Source organism: Triturus cristatus, chromosome 5_1 (assembly GCF_964204655.1).
Source record: "Triturus cristatus chromosome 5_1, aTriCri1.1, whole genome shotgun sequence".
Lineage (NCBI taxonomy): Eukaryota > Metazoa > Chordata > Amphibia > Caudata > Salamandridae > Triturus > Triturus cristatus.
Genome location: NC_140587.1, coordinates 167,314,943 through 167,337,792, shown reverse-complemented (window position 1 = coordinate 167,337,792; position 22,850 = coordinate 167,314,943). Strand labels below are relative to the sequence as shown.

At 47.0% G+C, this 22,850-nt stretch overlaps 1 protein-coding gene across 1 annotated transcript; it reads left to right on the top strand.

Moving 5' to 3' along the window:
- The first annotated feature begins 12,377 nt into the window (after window positions 1-12,377).
- LOC146830546 (proteasome subunit beta type-11-like) lies at window positions 12,378-18,577 on the top strand. Its single transcript, XM_085603755.1, has 2 exons — window positions 12,378-12,687; window positions 18,129-18,577. Exons 1-2 carry the CDS (start codon window positions 12,378-12,380, stop codon window positions 18,575-18,577), a joined length of 759 nt encoding a protein of 252 aa, XP_085459881.1.
- Window positions 18,578-22,850: the final 4,273 nt, after the last annotated feature.

Below are 22,850 nucleotides of genomic sequence, written 5' to 3'. Positions count from 1 at the left end.
TGCCAGTGACCCGGGGCCTGGAAGATGGATGCCCATGGAAGTCAGGTGATTTCTGGTGATCATGGGTGTTTTGACTCTTCGCTCACGAGGACCAGGAGGCATCGACGATGACCAGCAGCTGGATTCGGAATGTCCCACAACGTCTGCAGCTTACTGAGGTGTCGGCAACCGGATTGGAGCCAACAAGCCTTGGCAACAGCAAGTCTCGTGGAAAGTGAATAAAGTCAGCGGTGCAGACCAGCAAGGTCTGAGGGACTCACCCAGCGAGGGTGAGTGAGGGCAGGCCTGGAGCAACCAGGGGAGCCCTTTGGTTTTATCAGAAAGTCTTCGGGGGACCCACAAGCCAATGGGCAAGGGATTGCAAAGACGCCTCATGAGGAAATGCTTCACAGGAGCCCACGGTCACTCAGGACGGGGTAGGCCTCTGATTTTCGCTGCAAAACCTACTGGAGGCTTGGGCCACAAATGGTCCAATGCACAAGTTCGTAGAACGTTGTGAAGGCGTTGCACTCGACAATAGTGCACGGTACCCGGGTATTGCTGTTCCTCGTCACTCGTGGGGTCCACTCACCTCAGCTCTGCTGGAGACTCACAATGGCCATCGAGAAGTCAGGAAATCCACTTCCAGGGCTGCAGGGACTTCGCACTCCGGCGGGAGCGGGATAGTTTGCGACCGTTGATTGGAGTTTTTGGTGCCTGCCAAGCAGGGGAGTCACTCCTTGACTCCAAGGGAGATTCTTCCGTCTTCCAAAGGTAGTGGAACGTTGAAGGGCCAGGATTCTTCTTGTAAAGCGTCGTCCAGGGATATCTAGTTTGCAATGGCAAGGTTACCTATCTTATACTAAAGGAAAGGGAGGGACTAGCTTTATGACCACTCCTCTGGGACAGTCAGGGTAGGGGGCGGTTACACCCACTTCCCTTTGTCCAGTTTCACGCCAGAGCAGGGACAGGTAGCCCCTGAACCGGTGTGAGCTGGCATATGCACAGAGGAGCCTACTTCTCCCCCAGTGCAGGACTTCAAATGACTCTAGAATTGCACCCACCCAGCCCCAATACACTAAATCCTGTCTGGAAGGTGGTGACACCTCCCTGTGATAGGATGCCTATTGTTGGGCCTCCTCCACTGCGAGTTTCAGTCAGCAGCAGGAGGGCACCCCAGTGTCTGTGCTGGTGGCATCCATTTTGTGATGCCAGGGCTATTTCAGATTTCTACCGTGTTACCACAGTAGGTACAGGTCGTCCCCTCTAGAAGGGTGGGATCATACTCCCACATCATGGACTGATGTGGGGGTATGATTCCAAGTTGTTTGACACCAAACACGACATGTTTTGATGCAGTCATTCCAAAGTTAGCATTTATAATGCACTTAAGAGTATATGGTTTAACCAATCAATCAATCAATCATAGCATTTGTATAGCGCGCTACTCACCCGGAGGGTCACAAGGCGCTGGGGGGGGGGAGGGGTCCGCTACTGCTCGAAGAGCCAGGTCTTGAGTTGCTTCCTGAAGGAGAGATGGTCCTTGGTCAGCCGAAGGTGGATGGGGAGGGAGTTTCACGTCTTGGCTGCTAGGTAGGAGAAGGATCTTCCTCCAGCGGTGGCTCTGCGGATGCGTGGTACGGCAGCGAGGGCGAGGCTGGTCGATCATAGCTGGCGGGGGGGCGTGTAGAAGGTCAGGCGGTTGTTGAGGTATATGGGGCCCAGGTCGTGGAGAGCTTTGTGTGCGTGGGTGAGGAGCCTGAACGTGATCCTCTTGCTGACGGGGAGCCAGTGCAGGTCTCTGAGGTGGCCGGAGATGTGGCTGTGTCGGGGGATGTCCAGGACGTGTCGTGCGGAGGCGTTCTGAATGCGTTGGAGTCTCTTCTGAAGTTTGGCTGTGGTTCCGGCGTAGAGGGTGTTCCCGTAGTCCAGTCGGCTGGTGACGAGTGCCTGGGTGACCGTCCTCCTGGTTTCGGTGGGGATCCATCGGAAGATCTTACGGAGCATGCGCAGGGTGTTGAAGCATGATGATGAGACGGCATTGACTTGTCTGGTCATCGAGAGGGAGGAGTCCAGGATGAAGCCTAGGTTGCGTGCGTGGTCCGTTGGTTCGGGAGTGGTGCCCAGGGCGGGGGGCCACCAGGAGTCGTCCCAGGCGGAGGGTGATGATCCCAGGATGAGGACTTCTGTTTTGTCTGAGTTCAGTTTCAGGCGGCTGTCCTTCATCCATTCAGCGACGTCTTTCATTCCTTCATGGAGGCTGGTTCTGGCGGTGGCGGGGTCGTTGGTGAGGGAGAGGATCAGCTGGGTGTCGTCAGCGTAGGAGATGATGTTGAGGTTGTTTTGGCGTGCGATGGCTGCGAGGGGGCTCATGTAGATGGTGAAGAGGGTGGGGCTGAGCGGTGATCCTTGTGGTACGCCGCAGATGACTTCGGTGGCGTCGGATCTGAACGGGGGGAGGCAGACTCTCTGAGTTCTTCCGGCGAGGAACGAGATGATCCACTTCAGTGCCTTTTCTTGGATCCCGATGTTGCTGAGGTGCTGTACTAGGGTGCGGTGGCACACAGTGTCGAACGCTGCAGAGAGGTCCAGGAGGATGAGGGCCACTGTTTCGCCGTTGTCAATCAGGGATCTGATGTCATCGGTGGCTGCGATCAGTGCGGTCTCGGTGCTGTGGTTTGCTCGGAAACCGGACTGCGAGGGGTCGAGGGATCCGTTCGTCTCGAGGAAGGCGGTGAGCTGCCTGTTGACGGTCTTCTCGATGACTTTGGCAGGAAAGGGGAGGAGCGAGATGGGGCGGAAATTTTTGAGGTCGGTGGGGTCCGCTGTTGGGTTCTTCAGGAGGGCGCTGAGCTCGGCATGCTTCCAACTCTCCGGGAAGGTGGCGGTGTGGAAGGAGGTGTTGGTGATGTCCCGGAGTTGGGGTGCGATGATGGAGTCGGCCTTGTTGAAGACATGGTGGGGGCAGGGGTCGGTTGGAGATCCGGATTGGATGGTGTTCATCGTGCGGGTGGTGTCTTCGGTGCTGACCGGGGTCCAGGCGCAGAGGGTGGTGGTGGGGGGCGTTGGTTCGGTGGTTGGGTGCGTGGTTGGTGCGCCGAAGCTGTTGTGTATGTCGGCGATCTTGCGGTGGAAGAACGAGGCGAGTGAGTCGCAGAGGTCTTGTGAAGTTGTGATGTCGTTGTTTCCGGCGCTGGGGTTGGAGAGCTCTTTGACGATGCTGAAGAGTTCCTTGCTGTTGTGGGCGTTGTTGTCCAGTCTTTCTTTGAATGCTGTCTTCTTGGTGGTGCAGATCAGCTGGTGGTGCTTGCGGGTGGCGTGCTTGAGGGCGGTCATGTTGTCTGTGGTCTGGTCGTGGTGCCAGGCTTTCTCGAGGGTGCTGCAGTTCTTCTTGGAGTCCTTGAGTTCGTCGGTGAACCAGGGGGCTTTCTTGCTGCCGGGTCTGCTGGGAGGGTTCCGCAGTGGTGCGAGGTCGTCGGCGCAGGCGGTCAGCCACTGTGTGAGGTTGCTGGTTGCTTCGTTGGGGTCCGTTGTTCTGGCGGGAGGGTTCTGGCTGAGGGAGGTGGTGAGCTGCTCGGTGGTGATCTTGCTCCAGCTCCGGCGAGGAACCTGTTGCGGGTGGTGGTGGGTCGTGGTTCTTCTGAAGCTGAAGTGGACGCAGCTGTGGTCAGTCCAATGGAGTTCGGTGGAGTGGCTGAAGGAGACGTGCTTGCTGGAAGAGAAGATGGGGTCAAGCGTGTGGCCGGCGTAGTGGGTGGGGGTGTTCACCAGTTGCTTGAGTCCGAGGTTGGCGAGGTTGTCCAGCAGGGTGGTGGTGTTGCAGTCCTTGTTGTTCTCCAGGTGGAAGTTGAGGTCCCCTAGGAGGATGTAGTCAGCGGAGGGAAGGGTGTGCGGGCTGATGAAGTCTGCGATGTCTTCGCTGAATTGTGTGCATGGTCCCGGTGGTCTGTAGATGAGGGTGCCTCTGAGGGTGGTCTTAGGGTCGGTGTGTATCTGGAAGTGGAGGTGCTCGGCGGTGGTGAAGGTGTCGTCTGAGTTGGTCGTGATGTGGATGGTGTTCTTGTGTACGATGGCGATGCCTCCTCCGGTCTGGTTGATGCGGTCCCTCCGGGTGATCTTGTATCCGTCCGGGATGGCTGTGGCGATGTCGATCGCTGAGGAGGTGTTCATCCAGGTTTCTGTGAGGAAGGCGATGTCTGGCGATGTTGTGTCGATGAGGTTCCAGAGTTCGACGGTGTGTCTGTGGACGGAGCGGGTGTTGAGCAGGATGCACTTGAGGTGGTTGTTGCTGGTGTTCGGTTTGGCGGGTGCGGTGCAGGTCCGGAGGCAGGTGAACTTGCAGGTTTGGCAGGTGAAGGGTCCGTGGGCGCGTTTCGGGGTGGCTTGGTAGCAGGCGGGTTTCCGTCCGGCGTTGAGTGCGTTGAGGGTGGCGATGTCATAAGTCCGTCGTGTGGGCTGGCATCCTCGGGGGCCAGGGGTCCTGGCGCTGGGCGCGGTCCAGGCGCGGACAGGCATAGACGGGCTTGCCTTTGGCGCGCCTTCGGTGCGCAATCGGCGCGCCCGCTGCGCGTGAACACTGCGCATACACGTGGGCTCCATATGAGGCGAGGTGGGAGGGCGGAGCAGCTGGGAGGCGGGAGTGGGGCGGCCAATCGGGTACAGAAGGGAAGAAGGGGGCGTGGCCGCGATGAAGCTGCGGCGGGGAGCTGGTGGGGGCACCAGAGGGATTAGCGGGGCACGCTAAACCCAAAACCTAAGCACAAGTCAAAACAAAGGTGGAAATAAACACAGGACAGGTCAAGAAACAGTGGGCACAAGGGGACAAAGGGAACAAGAACAAAAAATCAACAGAGAGCAAGAGAACGGGCTAACGGAGCAGGGGCAGCGAGCAGCAGCGAGGGGGCACCGCTGGCGAGCCGTGCGGCGTGGGGGGTATCCTGAGGTCAGGTCACCCCATCCACAAACAGCCACAGAGAATAGACTGCCAGCTGCAGAGGGGTCCTGCTCATGCAGAGGCACCCCCTCACATTGTAAACCAAGCACCCTGCCCTCAGACTTGATAGGGCCTGCCATAGGGGTGGGTGATAGGTTTGAATGTGTGTGTATGGTGAGATATAGGAACCTATACCTCAGTGAGGAGTGCTAACACTACCTCACCAAGGCTTCAGTAGCAGGCCTCTGGTGTCAGATTGAGTCTGCTTCCCAGGGGTGGCATAATACATGTTTCAGCCCCTGGTAGGCCTGTGAAGTGCCTATGCCCTAGGTACCATATACTAGGGGCTCATAAGGTACCACAGTATCCAATCACTAGTGCATCTAATATGCACACCAAGTCGTTTAGAGAAAACAGAGAGACTGGGGCCCTGATTAGCAGGGACCCAGCCAGACTATAGCCAGAAACCAGTGTTAACATCAGAGAAAAAAGTGGGGGCAACATAAGTGCAGATCCTACTCTCCTACACGCACACTAAAAGGTACATTTCTCAACTTGTGTTTTACGGTTGTGACATCGTTTTGTACTTTGATTTTATGTTTAAAACCTTTAATTCTACCCAGTTTGTCATCAAAAACTGTGGGAAATGATTCAATCCGCTTAGAACTGTTATCAACGTTGTCATGAGAACTTTTGTTTTCTTCACAATCAGTAAATAATGAAACCTGAACATCTTTACCAGGTCTGAGGGTCATGCCAAAAAGGCCTTGATGGTACCACCCAAGAATGTTAAGACCTTTTTTTGCAACATATACTTTTCCGAAAATAATTCGAGTTTTAAACTTGAGATAACATTCAAAATACCCAGACAATTCAATCTTTCTCCCATCATAAGTTACAGGATTTCTGTTGGGTGGAAATAACTCTTGTTTCCCCCAGTTCTCAGCAAACAGTTCTTCAGTCACCATTGTCATTCTGGCACCAGAATGAATGAGAAGTCTTAAAATTTTACCATCCACATCAATGGTTTCATAAGGGTCTACACAATTAGACTCATCAGCCTGTACAACGACAACCATGTCCCTCACACCTCTTAAACAGTTTTGTTCTTCATCCGAACTGTCACACAAATCTCCATCTGGAACTGTGTTGACTTTGTCTCTGGGCGACTGGCACACTTTTGCAAAATGCCCAATTTTGCTACATAACTTGCATTTTACATTCTCTGCAGGACAAGGCCGACCATTAGGACCATGGTTAGGATAGCCACACTTGAAACAAATGTTTTTCTGTGAGAAAAATCCACCTTTGAACTCTTTCTTTTTAGTGTTTTTTTAAATTATTGTTTTGTTTTAAAACTGTATTCTCATTCACTACAGACACACTACTATTGTCTTTACGAGTAAGCTCCTTTAAAGCCTTCCGTGAAACCTCAATACCTTAGACTATATCAATGGTTTCTAATAAGTTAAGATTTCTCATAGTGAGGAGTCTCTCTTGGACTTGTTTGTCCCAACAGCGTACAACTATCAGATCATGAATAAGTTGATCAGTAAAATTTTCAAATTCACATTCCGCAGCCAACATACGTAACAAAGCAACATATGCGTCAATAGATTCATCTTGCAATTGCTCCCTAGTAAAAAACGTATGCCTGTTAACAATCAAACTTGGTTGCACCTCAAATTGTTTTACCAATTTTTTAGCCGCAAATTCATATTCATCTAATTCTTCTTGGTCCTGTTGGATGGGACACGGTGGGAGATGTTCCTAGATAGATTGCCCTTCAAAACCCAAATTATCTTCTAATAAAAACCTTTTGCGTTCTGGACGATACCTATTACCTCCAATGGCTCTTAAATACTTTGTAAAAGCCATGTACCAATTTCTCCAAGATACAGGAGGATCACCCGAAGTTTGAAGAAAGGGTGGTGGAGCATTCACATTCTGCATGGTAGCCATGCCAATTAACTTTACAACAAAAAAATAGATATCAAACTAAATCTAATGTTAATAATGAACAGCTAGACTTAAAAAATGTGACAATAGCTAATACATTTGATAACGTGTGTATCATGGGTGCTGAAGCATGATGTACAAACATATGACAGGCATGGTAACCAGTAAACATATAATCAACTACACATTAATGCATGATCGTATCACAGAAGTGTCAGCTCGCTAATATTTTTACTTAAATAATATATTGTAGATGCTATTAGATGAACTAATAATTTTGACTATGTGTGCACATCACAGACGTGCCAGTTTTTCTTTGATAAACTATTTCCTTGGACTCCATGTGCACATCACGGACGTGCAAATTTCACTTTAATAAACTGTTACCTTGGACTGCGTGTGCACATCACGGACATGCAAGCTTGTGTAACTTAACTTAATTTCTTCTTGTAATTCTATGGAATGGTGTATGATCCTTGGCTGTGCACTTTGTATGAAAGATCTGTCCTTTAAAACTGTGAAAAGATGCACTGCTAGACAATCTTTAACTTTGTACTTTGTTTCAATGAACTGTAATTTTTCCTTGCACTGCTCCAAAATCCATTGGATGAACGTACTGGTTGTTAAAAACCACTTCCTGGAACCTTTCTTTACAAAGTAGGTTGGCGTTCTAGTTGAAGAGCAGAACTGAGACTTCCTTTGTAAACACACGTACTACATACCAAAACTGAAGTTCAGCTTGAACGAAAAGACGCTTTAATCAGGAAGGTGTTTATAAGGTAAGAAGGATTCAAGATCTTCGTTATCTTTATTTTTAAAAACGCGCTTGACTGTACTTGAGAACGCGCTCAAATGTAAATTGTCTAGTGTGTTCGAGAAAAATCACGCTCTGACTAAACGGAGGCACGCGCAGTGCGCTCGCGTCAGGAGTAGATTTCTCAGTGTGCTCGTATTTCGTAATTCCTCACAAGCAGAACCTCGCACAGTGCCCTCGAGGATTTGCTTTTCGTTACGCGCAATATTTGAATAACAACATTCAAAATGTTATTTTCTTTACTGTATTTTCCTCAATAGAAAATATTTCCTTCAATAATGCGAAATGAACTTTAGCAGTTTCATACACAATCAGTCTAGCATGTAACTTTTAAATGTTGCTTCCGACAGGCACAGCTTCCTTTTTGTTCAACTTAAACGCGGTAACTTTTCTTCCTTCTCCAGTGTCAATAACGAGAGGAGTAGGAAACTACTGATAACACAGCGCTTGGATGATAGTCTTGAAAAAGATATATACTGGCCTGATTGTCTTCCCAAGCACGATGTATACACCTTCTCTCTCTTGTGGCAGAGCTTCTTTGTAGCGTAGGTCCTTGGCTGTGGCTAAATCGTTGCCAAATTGTAGTGAGGTATATTGTAATTAGAGTCAATAGACCGAAATACTTCTTGATCTGTATTTATTAGCCACAGCCTCAGCAGTCCAACAGGTAACTGACCAATATAGAATCTGCTACTTCCAAAGCACATTTTGACATTCTACATTCCAGTGAGGTAATGCTGGAATGAAGTGTACATGAGATCACAACACATTGTTACAGCCCTTGTAACTTGGGTGAATCGAAAGTTGTCAGAGCTCCACCTGAGCCGTGTAAATGAACTTTACACCATCATGATGGGGGCTCATTATGATGTTGTGACGTTCGCCACCACCGAGCCAGCGAAGCCGCCATGGAAAAATCACCTAATATGGTGGCAGTGCTTAGCAGGCACCGCCATCGATATTAGGATGGTGTGTTGTGAAGGTCTTTCCATGGTGGCTTTGCTGCCATGGAAAGGCTGGCGGGGATGTCTGTTGGGGGCCCTATGCGGGCCCCGGGGGTGGGGGGTGCACTTGGGGGTACCCATGGTACCCCCCTTCATTTGCATGCACAAGGTGGAAGGCACTGCGCGGTGCCTGCCAGGTCGTGCATGCAAATGCACAACAGACCATTTTGGTTTTTTGGCGGGTGCTCCTGTAAGCAGCAGCCGCCGCAATGTCAAATGTCAATGTCGAATATGCTGTCTAATGCTATGTCTAATTAACGGTGAGGGACCGCCGCACGTCTGGCGGCCAGTCCCAACACTGCGAGGATGGCGGGCCGACTCAGGTCCATCCGCCATCCTAATGGGCCCCCAAATGTCGAACAAGACACAGCTTATGTCACTTCTTGGAAAAGGATGGAGTCGAAGTTGGGGACGCTAAACGGCAGATACAACGCTAGAGTCTCTAGAGTGAAATTATACTGTGATTTAAGAAACAAAATATAAAGTGGTCAAGAGGTTAAAAAGCCGGTTACCAAGCAAAATAAACAGCATCAGATGCAGCATGTTTTGAAACGCATAATGATTTTAAGCATTTTTTAAATATGTAACTGTGAGGATGTAGCTGGGCACTACAGGCGCCTTGAAACAGTAATGTTTATAAGTATATTTACTGTGCTACATGAGCAACCTTCTGCTTTACCCTTGGATTAATTTGCATCCCGCCCAAGGACCAATCCCTCCCTCCCCCCTCCAGATCTAGGTGTCATCATGGAGGACCTCTAGGAGAAAAGGGCAGATCAATCCGCAGGCATCTAATTTAGTCCCTCCACAGCCTCGTAGCAAGTGGAGGATACAAATAGCTCTTGATCATTATTGAATCACTTACAGTAGGTGCCGGAATCACAGTTCAAACAGATCTTAGACATGCATAAGCCCAATGCTATCCAAGGGGTTCATGTCCAATGAAGGCAGCAAAACACGTCACAAAGCTCTGCAAATTCTTTTCTGGCATCTGGTCTGGTGCCTGCTGGGTACATGATGCTGTTAAGCCACTGCTAAAATTACCCTTACAGGACCACAAGTATCCTTGGAAAATCAACCAATTTCTAAGTTATAAATTCCTCTAAACCTAACATAGAAGCAGTTATTACACGGCTTTGGTATCTCACAGAGAGTAACAATATGGCAGATGGCCTCTTTGCTGCTGATGGTATAGGTGCAGGGAGGGGAAACGACACACAGTAAATAAGTCGCCTAGACGCTTGAATCAGGTTTGATCTCTGTTCCTGCTACTACCTTTATGAACCCTCAGACCACTGATAACAGGATCGGTGTCAGGGGCACTGAACTCAGCGGCTCCCCCTAGATGGTGTCCAGGGGACAGGGTAAAAAACACCTCTTTATATATCACCCAGCTATAGATAAATCAATTTATAATCCTGGTTTTTGACCTTCCCCCTTCATGAGGGTCAACGGGCAAGTAGGTAAAGTTGCTTGTTGGCTGGTAGAATTCCAAAGTCCTCCACGTGCCCCAAAGCCCAGGCCTAAAGAATAGTGCGGTGGACAAGGTCTGGACTGACCACCTGTCAGACTGACTATCAGACTGCTAAACTGACAGACTATCAGAACATGCTCAATGTGTCAACCCTCCCATTCCTGAGTGATCTCCGCCTAGTGTACCTAGGATCGTAGTGCGATGGTGCAGTTCCGCACCTGTGACAGCAGGAGGTTTGACCACCATAAGACTGTTCTCAAATACTTTAAATGTAAGAGGTGAAAAGATTGTTTGAGAAAACATTGATACTTCAATAAATCATTAGGTCTTAAATAACATGCTATGCTAACTTTTAATTTACTGTATTCAACCTGAATAAAAACATTATAGAAACTCTAAAACCGTAATAAAAAAAAAAGATTTAGAAGTTATACTACATATCAATCACAAAAAAATAAACTAGCTTTGGCCCGAAGGGCACCAGCTCAAAGAAAGTGCGTTCTCCCTCAATGACACAGATCCAGAACCTCGTAAAGTAAACGAACTTCTCATTTGCAAGGATATAACAGATCTGTGAACATAGTTTTTTCCAAGGTTTGTTTTGATACTAATATTGACTGGTAATGATGCAATTTCTGGGGAGTGAGGAGGGCATTCGTTCGAATTTGTGGGCGGTGCCCAGGTTTCAGTCGGAAGATAATAACAGAAAGCCAGGCTCTTCAAAGCTGGGGGATCAGTGACATGATTCCTCCGAGTGCGTACTTACAGTGTACCCCATTGTATCAGTAGGCCAGGAATGCAGGTCCACTATTTAGGTGAAATTTCCAATTGTCCCTTTTTCAAGGCATTGTAGAACTAAACATGTCCCATGCACAGAACGGTATCTTGTTGGAAGGTAAGGTTTCTGTAAGCCCGGAAAGGATGCAGTGATGGTTAATCATATGGACACCAGGGACGGTTGAGAGAATTGTATTTCCATTCTACATCTGGATTTAGATCAGACACCTGAGCCATGTTATACTTGGTGCCGAATGAGTTCAACAGGTTGACAGTAGTATCAGGTAGAGTTTAGTCAAGGGGCACAGGCCCTTTGTACCTGTGCCGCTGTGGAGAAAGGCCTACAAGCTCTCCCCACTGAAGGGCTGAGAAGTGCCCAAAAGGACCCATTGCGTTTGTACTGTCTGGGACTCCTACCCGAGATGTGGTGCACATAGTGAAAATGCTATGTTCTGCTGGAGCAATGCCCCCCCCCCCTATAGATCTTTTAGCACATCCACAGAGATCTTCCTAGATCAGAGTCATGTTGCAAATTTACACAGGTAAGTAATTGTGAAACTAGACAACGAATAAACTTTCAACCAATTGCACCCAACAAAACAGCACATTGCAAAGCACTGCTTCCTCCAGTTTGATTGGTGAGAGAGAGAGAGAGAGAGAGAGAGAGAGAGAGAGAGAGAGAGAGAGAGAGAGAGAGAGAATGTGTGTGTGTGTGGTTTTTTCTTTTTACTTTGAGACGGGGGAGGAACTGGACTATGCTAGCCAGGAGGAGTGGTTTCTTATCTGAGAACACCTGCACAGGGCACAGCTGACTGGAAACCCCTGCTTGAGGGCACCTTAAGGGTCTGGGCCTGACCTGGAGCCAAGAGGCCACCACGGCGTGTAACTTAAAATGTAAGCAATTGTGCCCCTCCTGTAGTTTCCTCTAAATGAAGTGATTCTCTTTTTACTAATGTAAGTCACCGACAGGGCATTGTTGCTATCAAGTGTTATTTAATGTTCCATACTGCATCTGAATTCCTATACCTATCTTACTCCTGGGATAAGCACTGACAGTCGTGAAGTGTTAGGTAAGAGGGAGTGGGGAGATGCAGGGAAAATGATATCACAGCTTTCTAAATAGTGAAGATTCATTCTAACGTAGTGTTTGGCTGCGTGGAATGCTACCTCTAAGCGTGACGCCTAGAACTCACTGAGCGTGACGCCTGGAATTGTATCCCTACGCGTGACCCTGACTTGGAAGCGTCCAAGGTGTTGGTGATGATCAATCCAAAGCCATTACCTGCCATGTTGATGGATGCGTGGGGCACGGGGCCTCTAGAAGCCGTGTCGGTGGGTGTGTTCGGTGAGGGGTGGACCCACATTACAAGAGCAGGGCAGTGTGAGGCATAAACCACAAGGGCCACGGCGACCTCGTCACACTGGCGCTGGAGCACCATGGCCCTACAGGCAGTGTGTGGGCTCAGTGAACCCCAGGGTCCAGCAGCTATCAGCCCTAGTGATGCATGGCTGCCTACGGCCTGCAGGGGCCTCGGTGTGCCCCCAGGCTGCCGCCTTGAGTCCACACACGGCACCACCACGCTGGCCTTCATCTTCCAGCACGGGGTGATCGTGGCTGCAGATACCCGCGCCTCCTGTGGCCCACTGGTGGCCTGTCCGTTCGCAGAGAAGGTCCATCCCGTACACAGTCACCTGCTAGCCACTACTTCCGGCAGCTCTGCGGACTGCGCCACTGTTAAGGTAACAAGTCGCTCTTTCTCTTTAAGAGCGACTTGTTATTAACGCGCTAGCACTTTGATGTCTCTAGTGTCTTCTGCGCGCTCTGTATACCTTTAACATGTCCCTTCATTCCAGTGTTATCGTTGCGGCTGTGTATAACTGATTATTAAGACAGTTGCTTCGTGAGCTGTTGGGTGACGGTTGTGGGCTTGTTTCTCCTGTACTACGCTGTTACCAAATAAACATCTAATCTTCAGAATACAACTTGCAGGAGTACTTCCTCACTTTACATTTGGCGACAAGGATCCTTTTAAGCGAGCCCACCGATCGGAAATAATATTCAACAGCTTCTCACCCGAGAAATCACCGCGTATCAACGAAGCTGCAGCAACCTTCTGTCTCGACCTCACGAAGGACGGCATTTCACTCTATCATGATTTTGGCACCTCCCCTCTGACGTCGTGACGCTCCCCGCGTACACGGCTAGAGGGATTACTTCAAGAATTTCTTCATTTTGGGCCGAAATGCTTTCCGTATGAAAGACGGAAGAGGAAGCTGCCTAGCAACGTTACCAACGAAGGATATTCCTCCGTTTTTGGGACGTTTCAGACAGGAATTTCAATCTGGTTTCAACGCGGGGACATTTACAAAGACGGTAAGGCTTGCCCACACATCGGTGATGGACACACCATTAATTTAAACCATTTTAAGGGAAGTTTACATGTTTTCAAAACTAAAATAACAGATACCTGGATCTTACAGCACTTATTTCTACCTGTGTCTCTAGTGACAGGCACACTTTGAACATTTCAATTTGGGAGTTTGACATTACTATCCATTATGGCTTCAAATGGTCATCTGTTGAACATCTCTGACTTTTTACCTTCACCAGGTAAACCGATTGTTCCTTGGAAACATTGGCTGAATTTATTTCAAAATTATCTGGTTGCCAATGATGCAAATGAATTTGATCCAAAAAGAAAGTTTGCACTCCTGTATGGTCATTTAGGCTTTGAAGGTCAAAAAGTGTTCAATAACTTACCCCAAATCCAACCCCCGGCAGGAGCTCAAGAGGGTTGGAATGTGTATGCTGAAGGTCTAGCGAGACTCTCAAGAAAGTTTACAGAAGAACCAAGTATACTTCTGGAACGTTTTAATTTTATGAAGAGAAAACAAAATGTAGATGAATCTGTAGAAGATTACATTTCAATCTTGAGACATTTAGCTTCCACATGTAATTTTGGAGCAGTATTAAACACGTGCCTTAGAGATCAATTTGTATATCACTGTGCGTCCAAAAAAATACAAGAAAGACTATTAGGGTGCAGAGACCCAACATTGAGTGAGACAATAGAGATAGCAAAGGGTATAGAGAGGTCCATAATTTCTTCAAAAGTTATCTCTAATGATCTTCAGTCTCCAACTTCATCAGTATCACTAGTTTCAAATGACGATGTTCAAATATCAGCCATAGACACCAGAAACAAGTTTAACAAGGTTCCCTTTAGAAAACCGAATAATTTTTGTTTTAGATGTGGTTCTCGGAATCACCTAGGCAATAACCCAAGCTGTCCGGCTTCATTTAAACGTTGCACAAAGTGTGGCAAATTAGGCCATTTCATGTCAGTTTGTAAGTCTGGTAAAAGTGTTGTTAAAGTGAGTTCAGTTAAAGTTACTCCCAACACATGTGCGCAAGATTTGGGTCAAATGTTTCTCACAATTTCAGATGATAACATAGAAGACATTTCCATAAAGGGACCATTTTGTCTTGCAACCGTATCCAGTATTCCCATTGAGATGATGGCTGATTCAGGTGCCCCATCACAATCATTTCTGATGTTTTATTCGCAGAAAAATACAAAGATAGACAACTTTCTCACTCAGACGTTCATCCTAAAGCATTCGGGGGCAAAAACATTGATATGTCTGGTTATTTCATTGATATACTTTCATGTTTAGGTAGAAAGATCACAAATAAAATATATGTAGCTATCAGAGGGGAAAATATAATTGGTTGGAAGGACCTGGCTAGACTAGGTATTATGCTTATTCCTGGAGCTGAAAATCCAATCGTCCTTGCAGAACAATCTATTAATTTCATTGAGAGCGAAGCTGAGACCGATGTTGCAAATGTAATTAACAAGTTTAACGAAGTATTTTGTGATGTTATTGGTAACATAAAAAAGTTTGAGCACCTAATTAAACTCAAAGAAAATGCAGCTCCAGTGGTACACAAGGTAAGGTCTGTCCCTCTTAGTGTCAGGCAGGATCTCAAGACCCTACTTGACAAACTGTGCAAGGAGGGAATTATTACAACCACAGATTCATCAGAGTGGGTCAGTCCAATTGTTATCGTGAAGAAAAAGACAAACGAGATCCGCTTGTGTGAGGACCTTCGCACCCTCAACAAAAACATTATCATTGATTGTCATCCTTTACCCAAGGTACATGATCTTTTAACAAATCTGGGCAAAGCTAAAGTATTTTCACTACTTGATCTTAGATCAGCGTATCACCAGATACCACTTGCCAAAGAGAGCCAAGACCTTACAACCTTTATCACATCATTTGGCGCATTCAAATATCTGCGCATGCCATTCGGTCTTGCCTCTGCGGCAAGTGTTTTTCAAAAATTCATGGAGACCATTCTCAAGGGCATATCTGGTGTACAGGCATTTCAGGACGATGTTCTCATTTTTGCAGAAACCAATAGGGAACACAATCTTATTTTAGAGAGAGTATTGTCTGTTTTTAGAAATATTGTCATTACTCTTAGGAGGGAGAAGTGCAAATTCATGGTAGACAAATTGGATTACCTAGGCCATAGTATATCAAAAGATGGTATAAGACCTAAACTCTCTCTTATTGCTGCTATTAGAGATAGCACTTCGCCGAAAAATAAGGACACTCTCAGATCCTTTTTGGGACTCTGCGAGTATTACTCTCGGTTTATTCAAGGCTATTCTATGATAGTTCAGCCACTGAGAGAATTATTGCACAAGGGAAATACTTTTGTCTGGTCTGAAGAAGCACAAAAATCCTTTTGTGAAATCAAAACTTTAATTACCTCTGAACCTATTTTGGCATCTTTTATTTCTGGTCAACCCTGCTATGTAACTGTAGATGCCAGCCAATTAGGTCTGGGTGCTGTCTTATCACAGCATTCGGAAGGGAAGGAACACACTATTGCCTACGCCTTGAGATCCCTCCTTTCATCAGAAAAGAATTACAGTACAATTGAGAAAGAGGCACTGGCCTGTACATGGGCAATTGAGAAGTTCAAAACATTTCTTTGGGGAACTCATTTTTACATTTTTACCGACCATAAACCTCTCATTTATTTGCTCAATGGAAATGGTACGGGCAAGGCTTCAGCCAGATTAGTGAGAATTCTCTCTAAATTGCATGAATACAATTTCTCCATTAGATACTTACCTGGTGGTAAGAATGGTCGGGCAGATTGCCTCTCGAGGATGCCCATTGATGACACTTCATCAAGTATTCATGATGAAGTGGAATGTGTGGTGGCCCTCATTGATGACATTTTACTGGAGGATCCTTTGGTTACCAAAGACTCATGGTTGGTTGCACTCTCTGATGACACTATCCTTCAAACTGTCATGACTTATGTCAAATCAGGTTGGCCTCATGAAAGAAATTTACCTGCCCACATTAAACCTTATTTTCAGGTATCAGATGAATTGTCTATTGTCAATGAGTGTTTACTCCGACATGATTTTTTGATCCCTCCTACAAAGTTTAGACATCTTCTGTTCAAGAAGAGTCATGAAGGACATATGGGTGTGTCTGCCACCATTCGTAATCTGAAACAGTTTTATTGGTGGCCTGGTTTGGATTCACAGGTGAGGACATGGATTTCAGACTGTAATACCTGTTTCATTTCTGATAAACATTGGAGGACATTTGAGCCCAACATTCATATGGTTCCACTACCTGATGCGCCCTGGGAAAAGGTTGCTTTAGACTTTGCGGGTCCATTTGATCTGCTTCCTGCCAGTAAGAGACATCTTTTGGTATTGATTGACTATTTTTCTAAGTGGGTCTATTTTGATTTGGTAGCCTCCCCTGATACTAATGCTGTGATCAAATTCTTGAGGAATGTGTTTGATATTGAGGGTCCTCCAAGACAGATTGTGACGGACAATGGAACACACTTCAGGTCTCATCAAATGTTGAAATTTGTGGAGGATTTTCAAATCAAACACCTTACCGTGGCACTCTATTCTCCTTCCTCTAATGGACTAGTTGAACGCATCAACAGGTTCTTTAAGGAAGGAGTTCAAACTGCTCTGTCTTCTGGTTTTAAAGTTGAGGAATTCCTAAAAGAGAAACTGTGGACCTATCATAATACTCCCCACAGTACCACAAATATATCTCCTTTTAAGCTACTGCGCAACAGAGTACCAGTTTCACACCTGTGTCCCCATTGGGTTAAGGATATTACTAATGCTGATGTTACTCTTATGGGGAATTTACAGAGAATTCAGGAACAAGTAAAGTGTAAACATGATTCTATTTCTTTACATCACCATGATTCTAAGCACACCAAGGACGTACCATTTTTTGTGGGTGATTGGGTACTTATTAAAAAACCAAAGAGAGTCAAGAAAGGAGAGTCCAGATTCACACTACCTGTCAAGGTTATTCAAGTGGCAAAAAGTGCGATTTTATTGAATGATAGGAGGGGGTGGTGGAATAGGAGAAGTCTGGTTAAAATTACAAATGATCAAGCTTTGAAAATCATCTCTACAAAGAAGAAAAGCTTTTGTACTTCAGACTTTGATGGATTCGGGTTTGGCATGGACTTTTTCTGTGACAACTTTCCCTCAACCTCTTCAGACAGGAACAACGTTGCATCTGGAAATCTCTTACATAATGATTGTCCCACTGTTATTGATTCAGAAACTGCTTTGTGTCATGATCCTTTACCCAGTGTTCAGTCATCACCCAATATTCCTTCTACATCGGTCACTTCTAGAGTTGCACATCGTAATGTTTCTGTTCCTCAAAGATTTAAGGATTATTATTTAATGTAAGTAGCTGTAAGGTAATAGGTTCTTTACTACTTCAATCAATTGTTTAGTTTTTGATGCTAATCATTTTTGCTTGTCCATAAGTACCTTTGTGGTTTATTCTTTTATTTTTGTTTTGTTTAAAAAAGGGGAAATGATGTTAAGGTAACAAGTCGCTCTTTCTCTTTAAGAGCGACTTGTTATTCACGCGCTAGCACTTTGATGTCTTAAGTGTCTTCTGCGCGCTCTGTATACCTTTAACATGTCCCTTCATTCCAGTGTTATCGTTGCGGCTGTTTATAACTGATTATTAAGACAGTTGCTTCGTGAGCTGTTGGGTGACGGTTGTGGGCTTGTTTCTCCTGTACAACGCTGTTACCAAATAAACATCTAATCTTCAGAATACAACTTGCAGGAGTACTTCCTCACTTTACAGCCACCTGGGTGCGGGTGCTGGCGCGAGAGTGCCGCCTCTACGGGCTGTGCCACGGGCACCGGCTAACAGTGGCTGGCGCAGCCAAGCTCTTGTCGACCATGCTGTACCGTTACCGGGGCATGGACGTGTGCGTGGCCTCCATGCGGTGCGGCTGGGACCGCACTGGCCCCGCGCTCTACTATGTGTACAGTGATGGCAGCCGTCTGAAAGGGCATCTGTTTTCAGTGGGCTCGGGGTCACCCTATGCCTACGGCGTGTTGGATTCCGGCTACCACTACGAGATGTCTATCCCGGAAGCCTACGACCTGGCACAGAGAGCCGTCAGTCACGCCACGCACCGCGACGCCTACTCCGGTGGCAATGTGGACCTCTACCACGTGCAGGAAAGGGGCTGGATGAAAGTTGGCCGTCGGGACGTCTTCCTTTCCTATTACGGACAGTATGCATGAGAGGACGGCAAACAGGTCCCTGGTGAGAAATGCCAACGGGACTCCAATGGTAAAGAAGATGAAGGCTAGAGGGTCGGAAGGATGGCCAGCAGGGCTCGAGCAAGGGAGACTGAGGTCTCTTGGGCTTAAGTGAGAAGTGGGGGGTGGTGGGGGGGGGGGGGCTCTCGGAGGGGCCCTTCTATGAACATTCTGTGGCCTTCTCGTCAAGGACTTGTCTGTCGAAGAACGGGAGAGAGGGAGCGAGTCTTTTGTACCACGCACACACCTCATTCTTCCGGGGGTCCCACCATTTTGGATGATGTCACAGGAGAGGGCATTTTCGATGACAAACCCAACGAACAACAATGGGTGGCGGAAGCCAGGCTGCCTCCTCATGGTCACCGTGCCAATATATGTTTTTTTTTCTCCAAAAAAGCCTCACTTTTCTCTTCTGTCAACCGCACACAAACCTGACGGCAGCATTTTGTTAAATTCTGCCAGGTTTTACGGTTCTATTTTTTCTAATAACGGGTTGAACTCTGTTAATTGGTATTAATTGGCAGCAGCTTCCACGAGCAGGCGCCGCATTTTAATTCTGTCTTCTACACACACCCAAGCAGGAGCGCAATCTCTAACACCACAGGGGTTTTTAGTATAATGCTTCATGATTATAAATGTAAAAATATGTATATGCATTAATAATTATTTTTTTATATAGTGCCTGATGCCATTCTATCTGTTTAGCACTGTTTTGAATAAGATATTTTTCTTAGGGCTAAATCAGTTGTGCTTGTTTTTATTCAAGGATGAAAAGCCCAGTTGGTTTTGCTGAGCCGTGGCAGGAACAGTAAGCCACTGAACTATGGTATGCCAATGTAAGGAATGGCAAGCAGCGCTGTGGGAGTTGTATAATTACCCCATACTATGCTCGATAATCACAGCCACAAGACCAGGGCCATGTAAAGCCAGTGCCCGTGGGCAGGAGAAAAGGGTGAGTTGGGACAGGCAGGGCCAGTAGCATCAGGACTCACTTCTCCAGAAGGAAGGCAGCAGGGTTAGGGTTCGATTGGGATAAACAAATCAGCCCGGGCACGCAAAAAAAAGTGGCCCATATTTGCGGCTTGTGCCTTTCCGATAAATACTGCTTCAGTGATTTAAGTTTTTTGAAAAGAAGGAGGGGGTGTTACTCTAATAGAGGCATGCTTTCTGGACTTCACTGCGATCACAAAATGCAAATGTTGCCTGCACTCTGTGCACAGATTAGTTCACACTAGTGAACCACACCTGAATATAAGTGAGGCCTCTTCTCGGGCACCCTGCCAAATCTGCATTCATTAATGGGCTGGCCCAGTAACAGACTGAGAGTGTCACCTCCCTGGTAAGAGGGGGGTAATAGAAGCACAGCACAGAAAGCCCAAAGCGGCCAACCCGCTGCCCAAAAAAGCAGCCCACAGCTGCAACTCCGATACTGGCCCATTGCCTGAGTGCCCGTCTTACCAATCCGACCCTGAGCAGTCTCATTCCATGGGCAGAGGGACGCAGCTTCCTCAGACAGGACTAGGTTGGGACACAGCAGCAAGGCGCATCCAAAGACCTCAGAAGAGGTAATCAAGGTTCTGCTATGTATGTACTTGAGGCGGAAAATCCCTTCCTTCTAATGTTCCTGTATTCTGCATCTCCACAGACCCTGCAGCCATCAGCCCAGTCTTTGCTCTTGCACTGCAAGTACAAACCATGGCTGTGCAGACTGTGGTGGGGTCAGTTGCAGCCCGGCTTTGCCATCAAGCCTCCACATCTCATTGATCAGCGAGGCTCCTCCTCGGCTTTGATATCAGTATCAAGGCAGATTGGGATTGCATTTATATAGTGCTGACTACCCCTGAAGGGGCGTTGAAGTGTTCCACTCTGGGCAGCGCACTTTTCCTGAACACAAGGTTCATGATGAATCTAGTGGTTATTTGTTGGGGTTCACTACTGGGATTTGTCTTGTGCTCTGCGGGTGACCATTCCATGCATCCACTGCTGTCTATTTGTGGTGTATTAAACTAGTAGGAGTTAGATGTGATCATTAATGGGGGTTGGGAGTACATGGGTTTATGCAGACGGTTGATGGGATTAGCAGATCAGCTAGGAGAGATTAGGGATTGCTAGGTTGCAGGGTATGACTTTCAAAGAATAACAGGTTATGATCTTTAAGATGAAGTACAATACAATAAAAGGGCTTCAGATGAACATGCACATGACATAGGGTAGGCTGTACTCAAAGAGAGGAGCCTGCACAGGATGGACTGTAAGGAGAAAGTCATTTAACGAAAACCGGTGAGGCCGCAATCAGGAGTCTTGAGACAAGGTCAGCATTTGCCATGAAGGGTTTTAGTAACATAGAGTATACTTTTGAGGCAGCATGCACTCAGAGGATCCGAACTGCAAAAAGAGACATCATTATTTGCATGTGAGGACGTGCTATATTAGTTACTTTTGAGAGGCCCTAGAATCAGGCGAACAGTCTGTCCACTACTAGGCTACTGCTAGACCACTTCAGCAAGGACAGAAGATCAGGTCAAGGGGTTTAAGTGGAAAGTAATGGTTGATATATATATATATATAAAGGGTAATATTGGGAGCTTTAGGCTGTGCTTGAATGAAGCGATGACGTCATGATCAAAGCATTGTGGGAGAATATAAAAAGTTAGAAATACAAACATCGAATGCATCAAAAATGGAGATTCTTTTGATGTGTACCCTTTAAGATTTCATTGCGGTATTAATTACAAAACAGAGTGGGGCCCTCCTGTTTTAGCATGGTTCATGATGAGGGCGAGGATCTCTCCCTGTACCCCAGAGCCAGTAGGAATGCATTGTCTGCATTTCTGCAGCTGGAGGGAGGGACCCAGACACTGAAGTGAGGAGGAAAACGCGTGGGGGCACCTTTAGAAATGCCATGAACCTTTTTGTTTAACAAGGAGATGCCAATAGGTCTTCCTGAGTATTGTCATTTGGTGGATGCAGGGTTAAAGGGAGATAACTTTTTCTGTTTTTCAAGTAAAGAAATTTTCTAGACCATGCCTGATCTATTTCTGACCCCGATTGCTGCTTCAGGGAGATCTCATACTTCATTGTGCCCAAGTTTAGGTGATCCAGCTTGGAGTCAGCCCCAGCACTTCCTGCTGCCAGAACATGACTTTACACAAAAGCTGTCTCTCCAGAGCAGCCTGAAAAGCATACCACTCCAATGTGCGCTTTACTGGAAGCACAATACTTTTCTGCATAGTTGAACATTATTGTTCAAAACACATTTATTATCGGTGTGCTTCATTAGAAGGCACTTTAAGATTCAAAATCCTAGACTTTAAAAACAGTTGCAAAATATTTGGAATTCTGCTAAACATTTATTACACTGTAAACAACCGCACCTTTGAGAACATGGCGAAATAAACATAGCGTTGCATGAATAGTGAAAGGTTTTATGACAAATAATGAATCATTATTTTAACCTTGCTTAAATTGTATTTTAATGTTTAGATTTTCATTTGACACTGTAGCTAAAGACCCTTGGCCAGGCCATTACATTAACATTATTTCTGCAGACTTTTCTCCTCTTTAATGGTTGAAAACAGCGATCAGTGGGCGAAAAGCGTCCATTAATCTTTGGCAGCCTGTTGTGAACTGCATTTCAGTCGGAGTTCATTGCTTAATATGTTCTGATTCTTTTCAGTTAGAAACATTTCTTTCCTTTAACCTGCATATTATTCAGCAGGTGGTGAATTATGTGGTAACTGTGGCAATCTACAATTGAGTGGTAAAAGCGACGACCTCTGAATCATGGAATTAATGAGTCCCTGATTATAAGTAAATACATGTCTGGTGGTTTGTAGGGCTGGGCGTAGTTGGCGTAGTGCCACTACACAGAAATTTGGAAAAAATGTGTGGAAAACGAGCGCACGTCCTGAGGGTCCGTGTGCCCGGGACAGGGGTCCCTTGCGCCTGGGCAGGCTCCCCGATTTCCCCGCCTGGCTGGGTTGAGAAGCAGGGACCGGTCCCGGGGCCTGGGTTTCGGTCAGGGCCTGGGGTTTGGGAGCCCCTGTCCTGCAGCCTGCCAAGTGTCCATCTGCCCGGGACAAGGGTCCCTGGTGCAGAGCCCCGGAGACCTGCAAGGCTCCATGGGTCCCGGGCAGTCCTCCCCCGGGCGGCTGGGCCCCAGGAGCGCCTGCGAGTCTCCCATTGCCTGAGGCCCAGCATGGGGTCTCCGATCCCCCCTGAGCCCTGCAGCCCCGGAGCCCTGCAGCCCCTGAGC

Coding starts and splice junctions, on each gene's coding strand:
- LOC146830546 (XM_085603755.1), top strand. CDS start 12,378: ATGGCCCTACAGGCAGTGTGTGGGCTCAGTGAACCCCAGGGTCCAGCA. Junction 12,688..18,128: donor CGCCACTGTTAAGGTAACAA/GTCGCTCTTTCT, acceptor CTCACTTTACAG/CCACCTGGGTGCGGGTGCTG.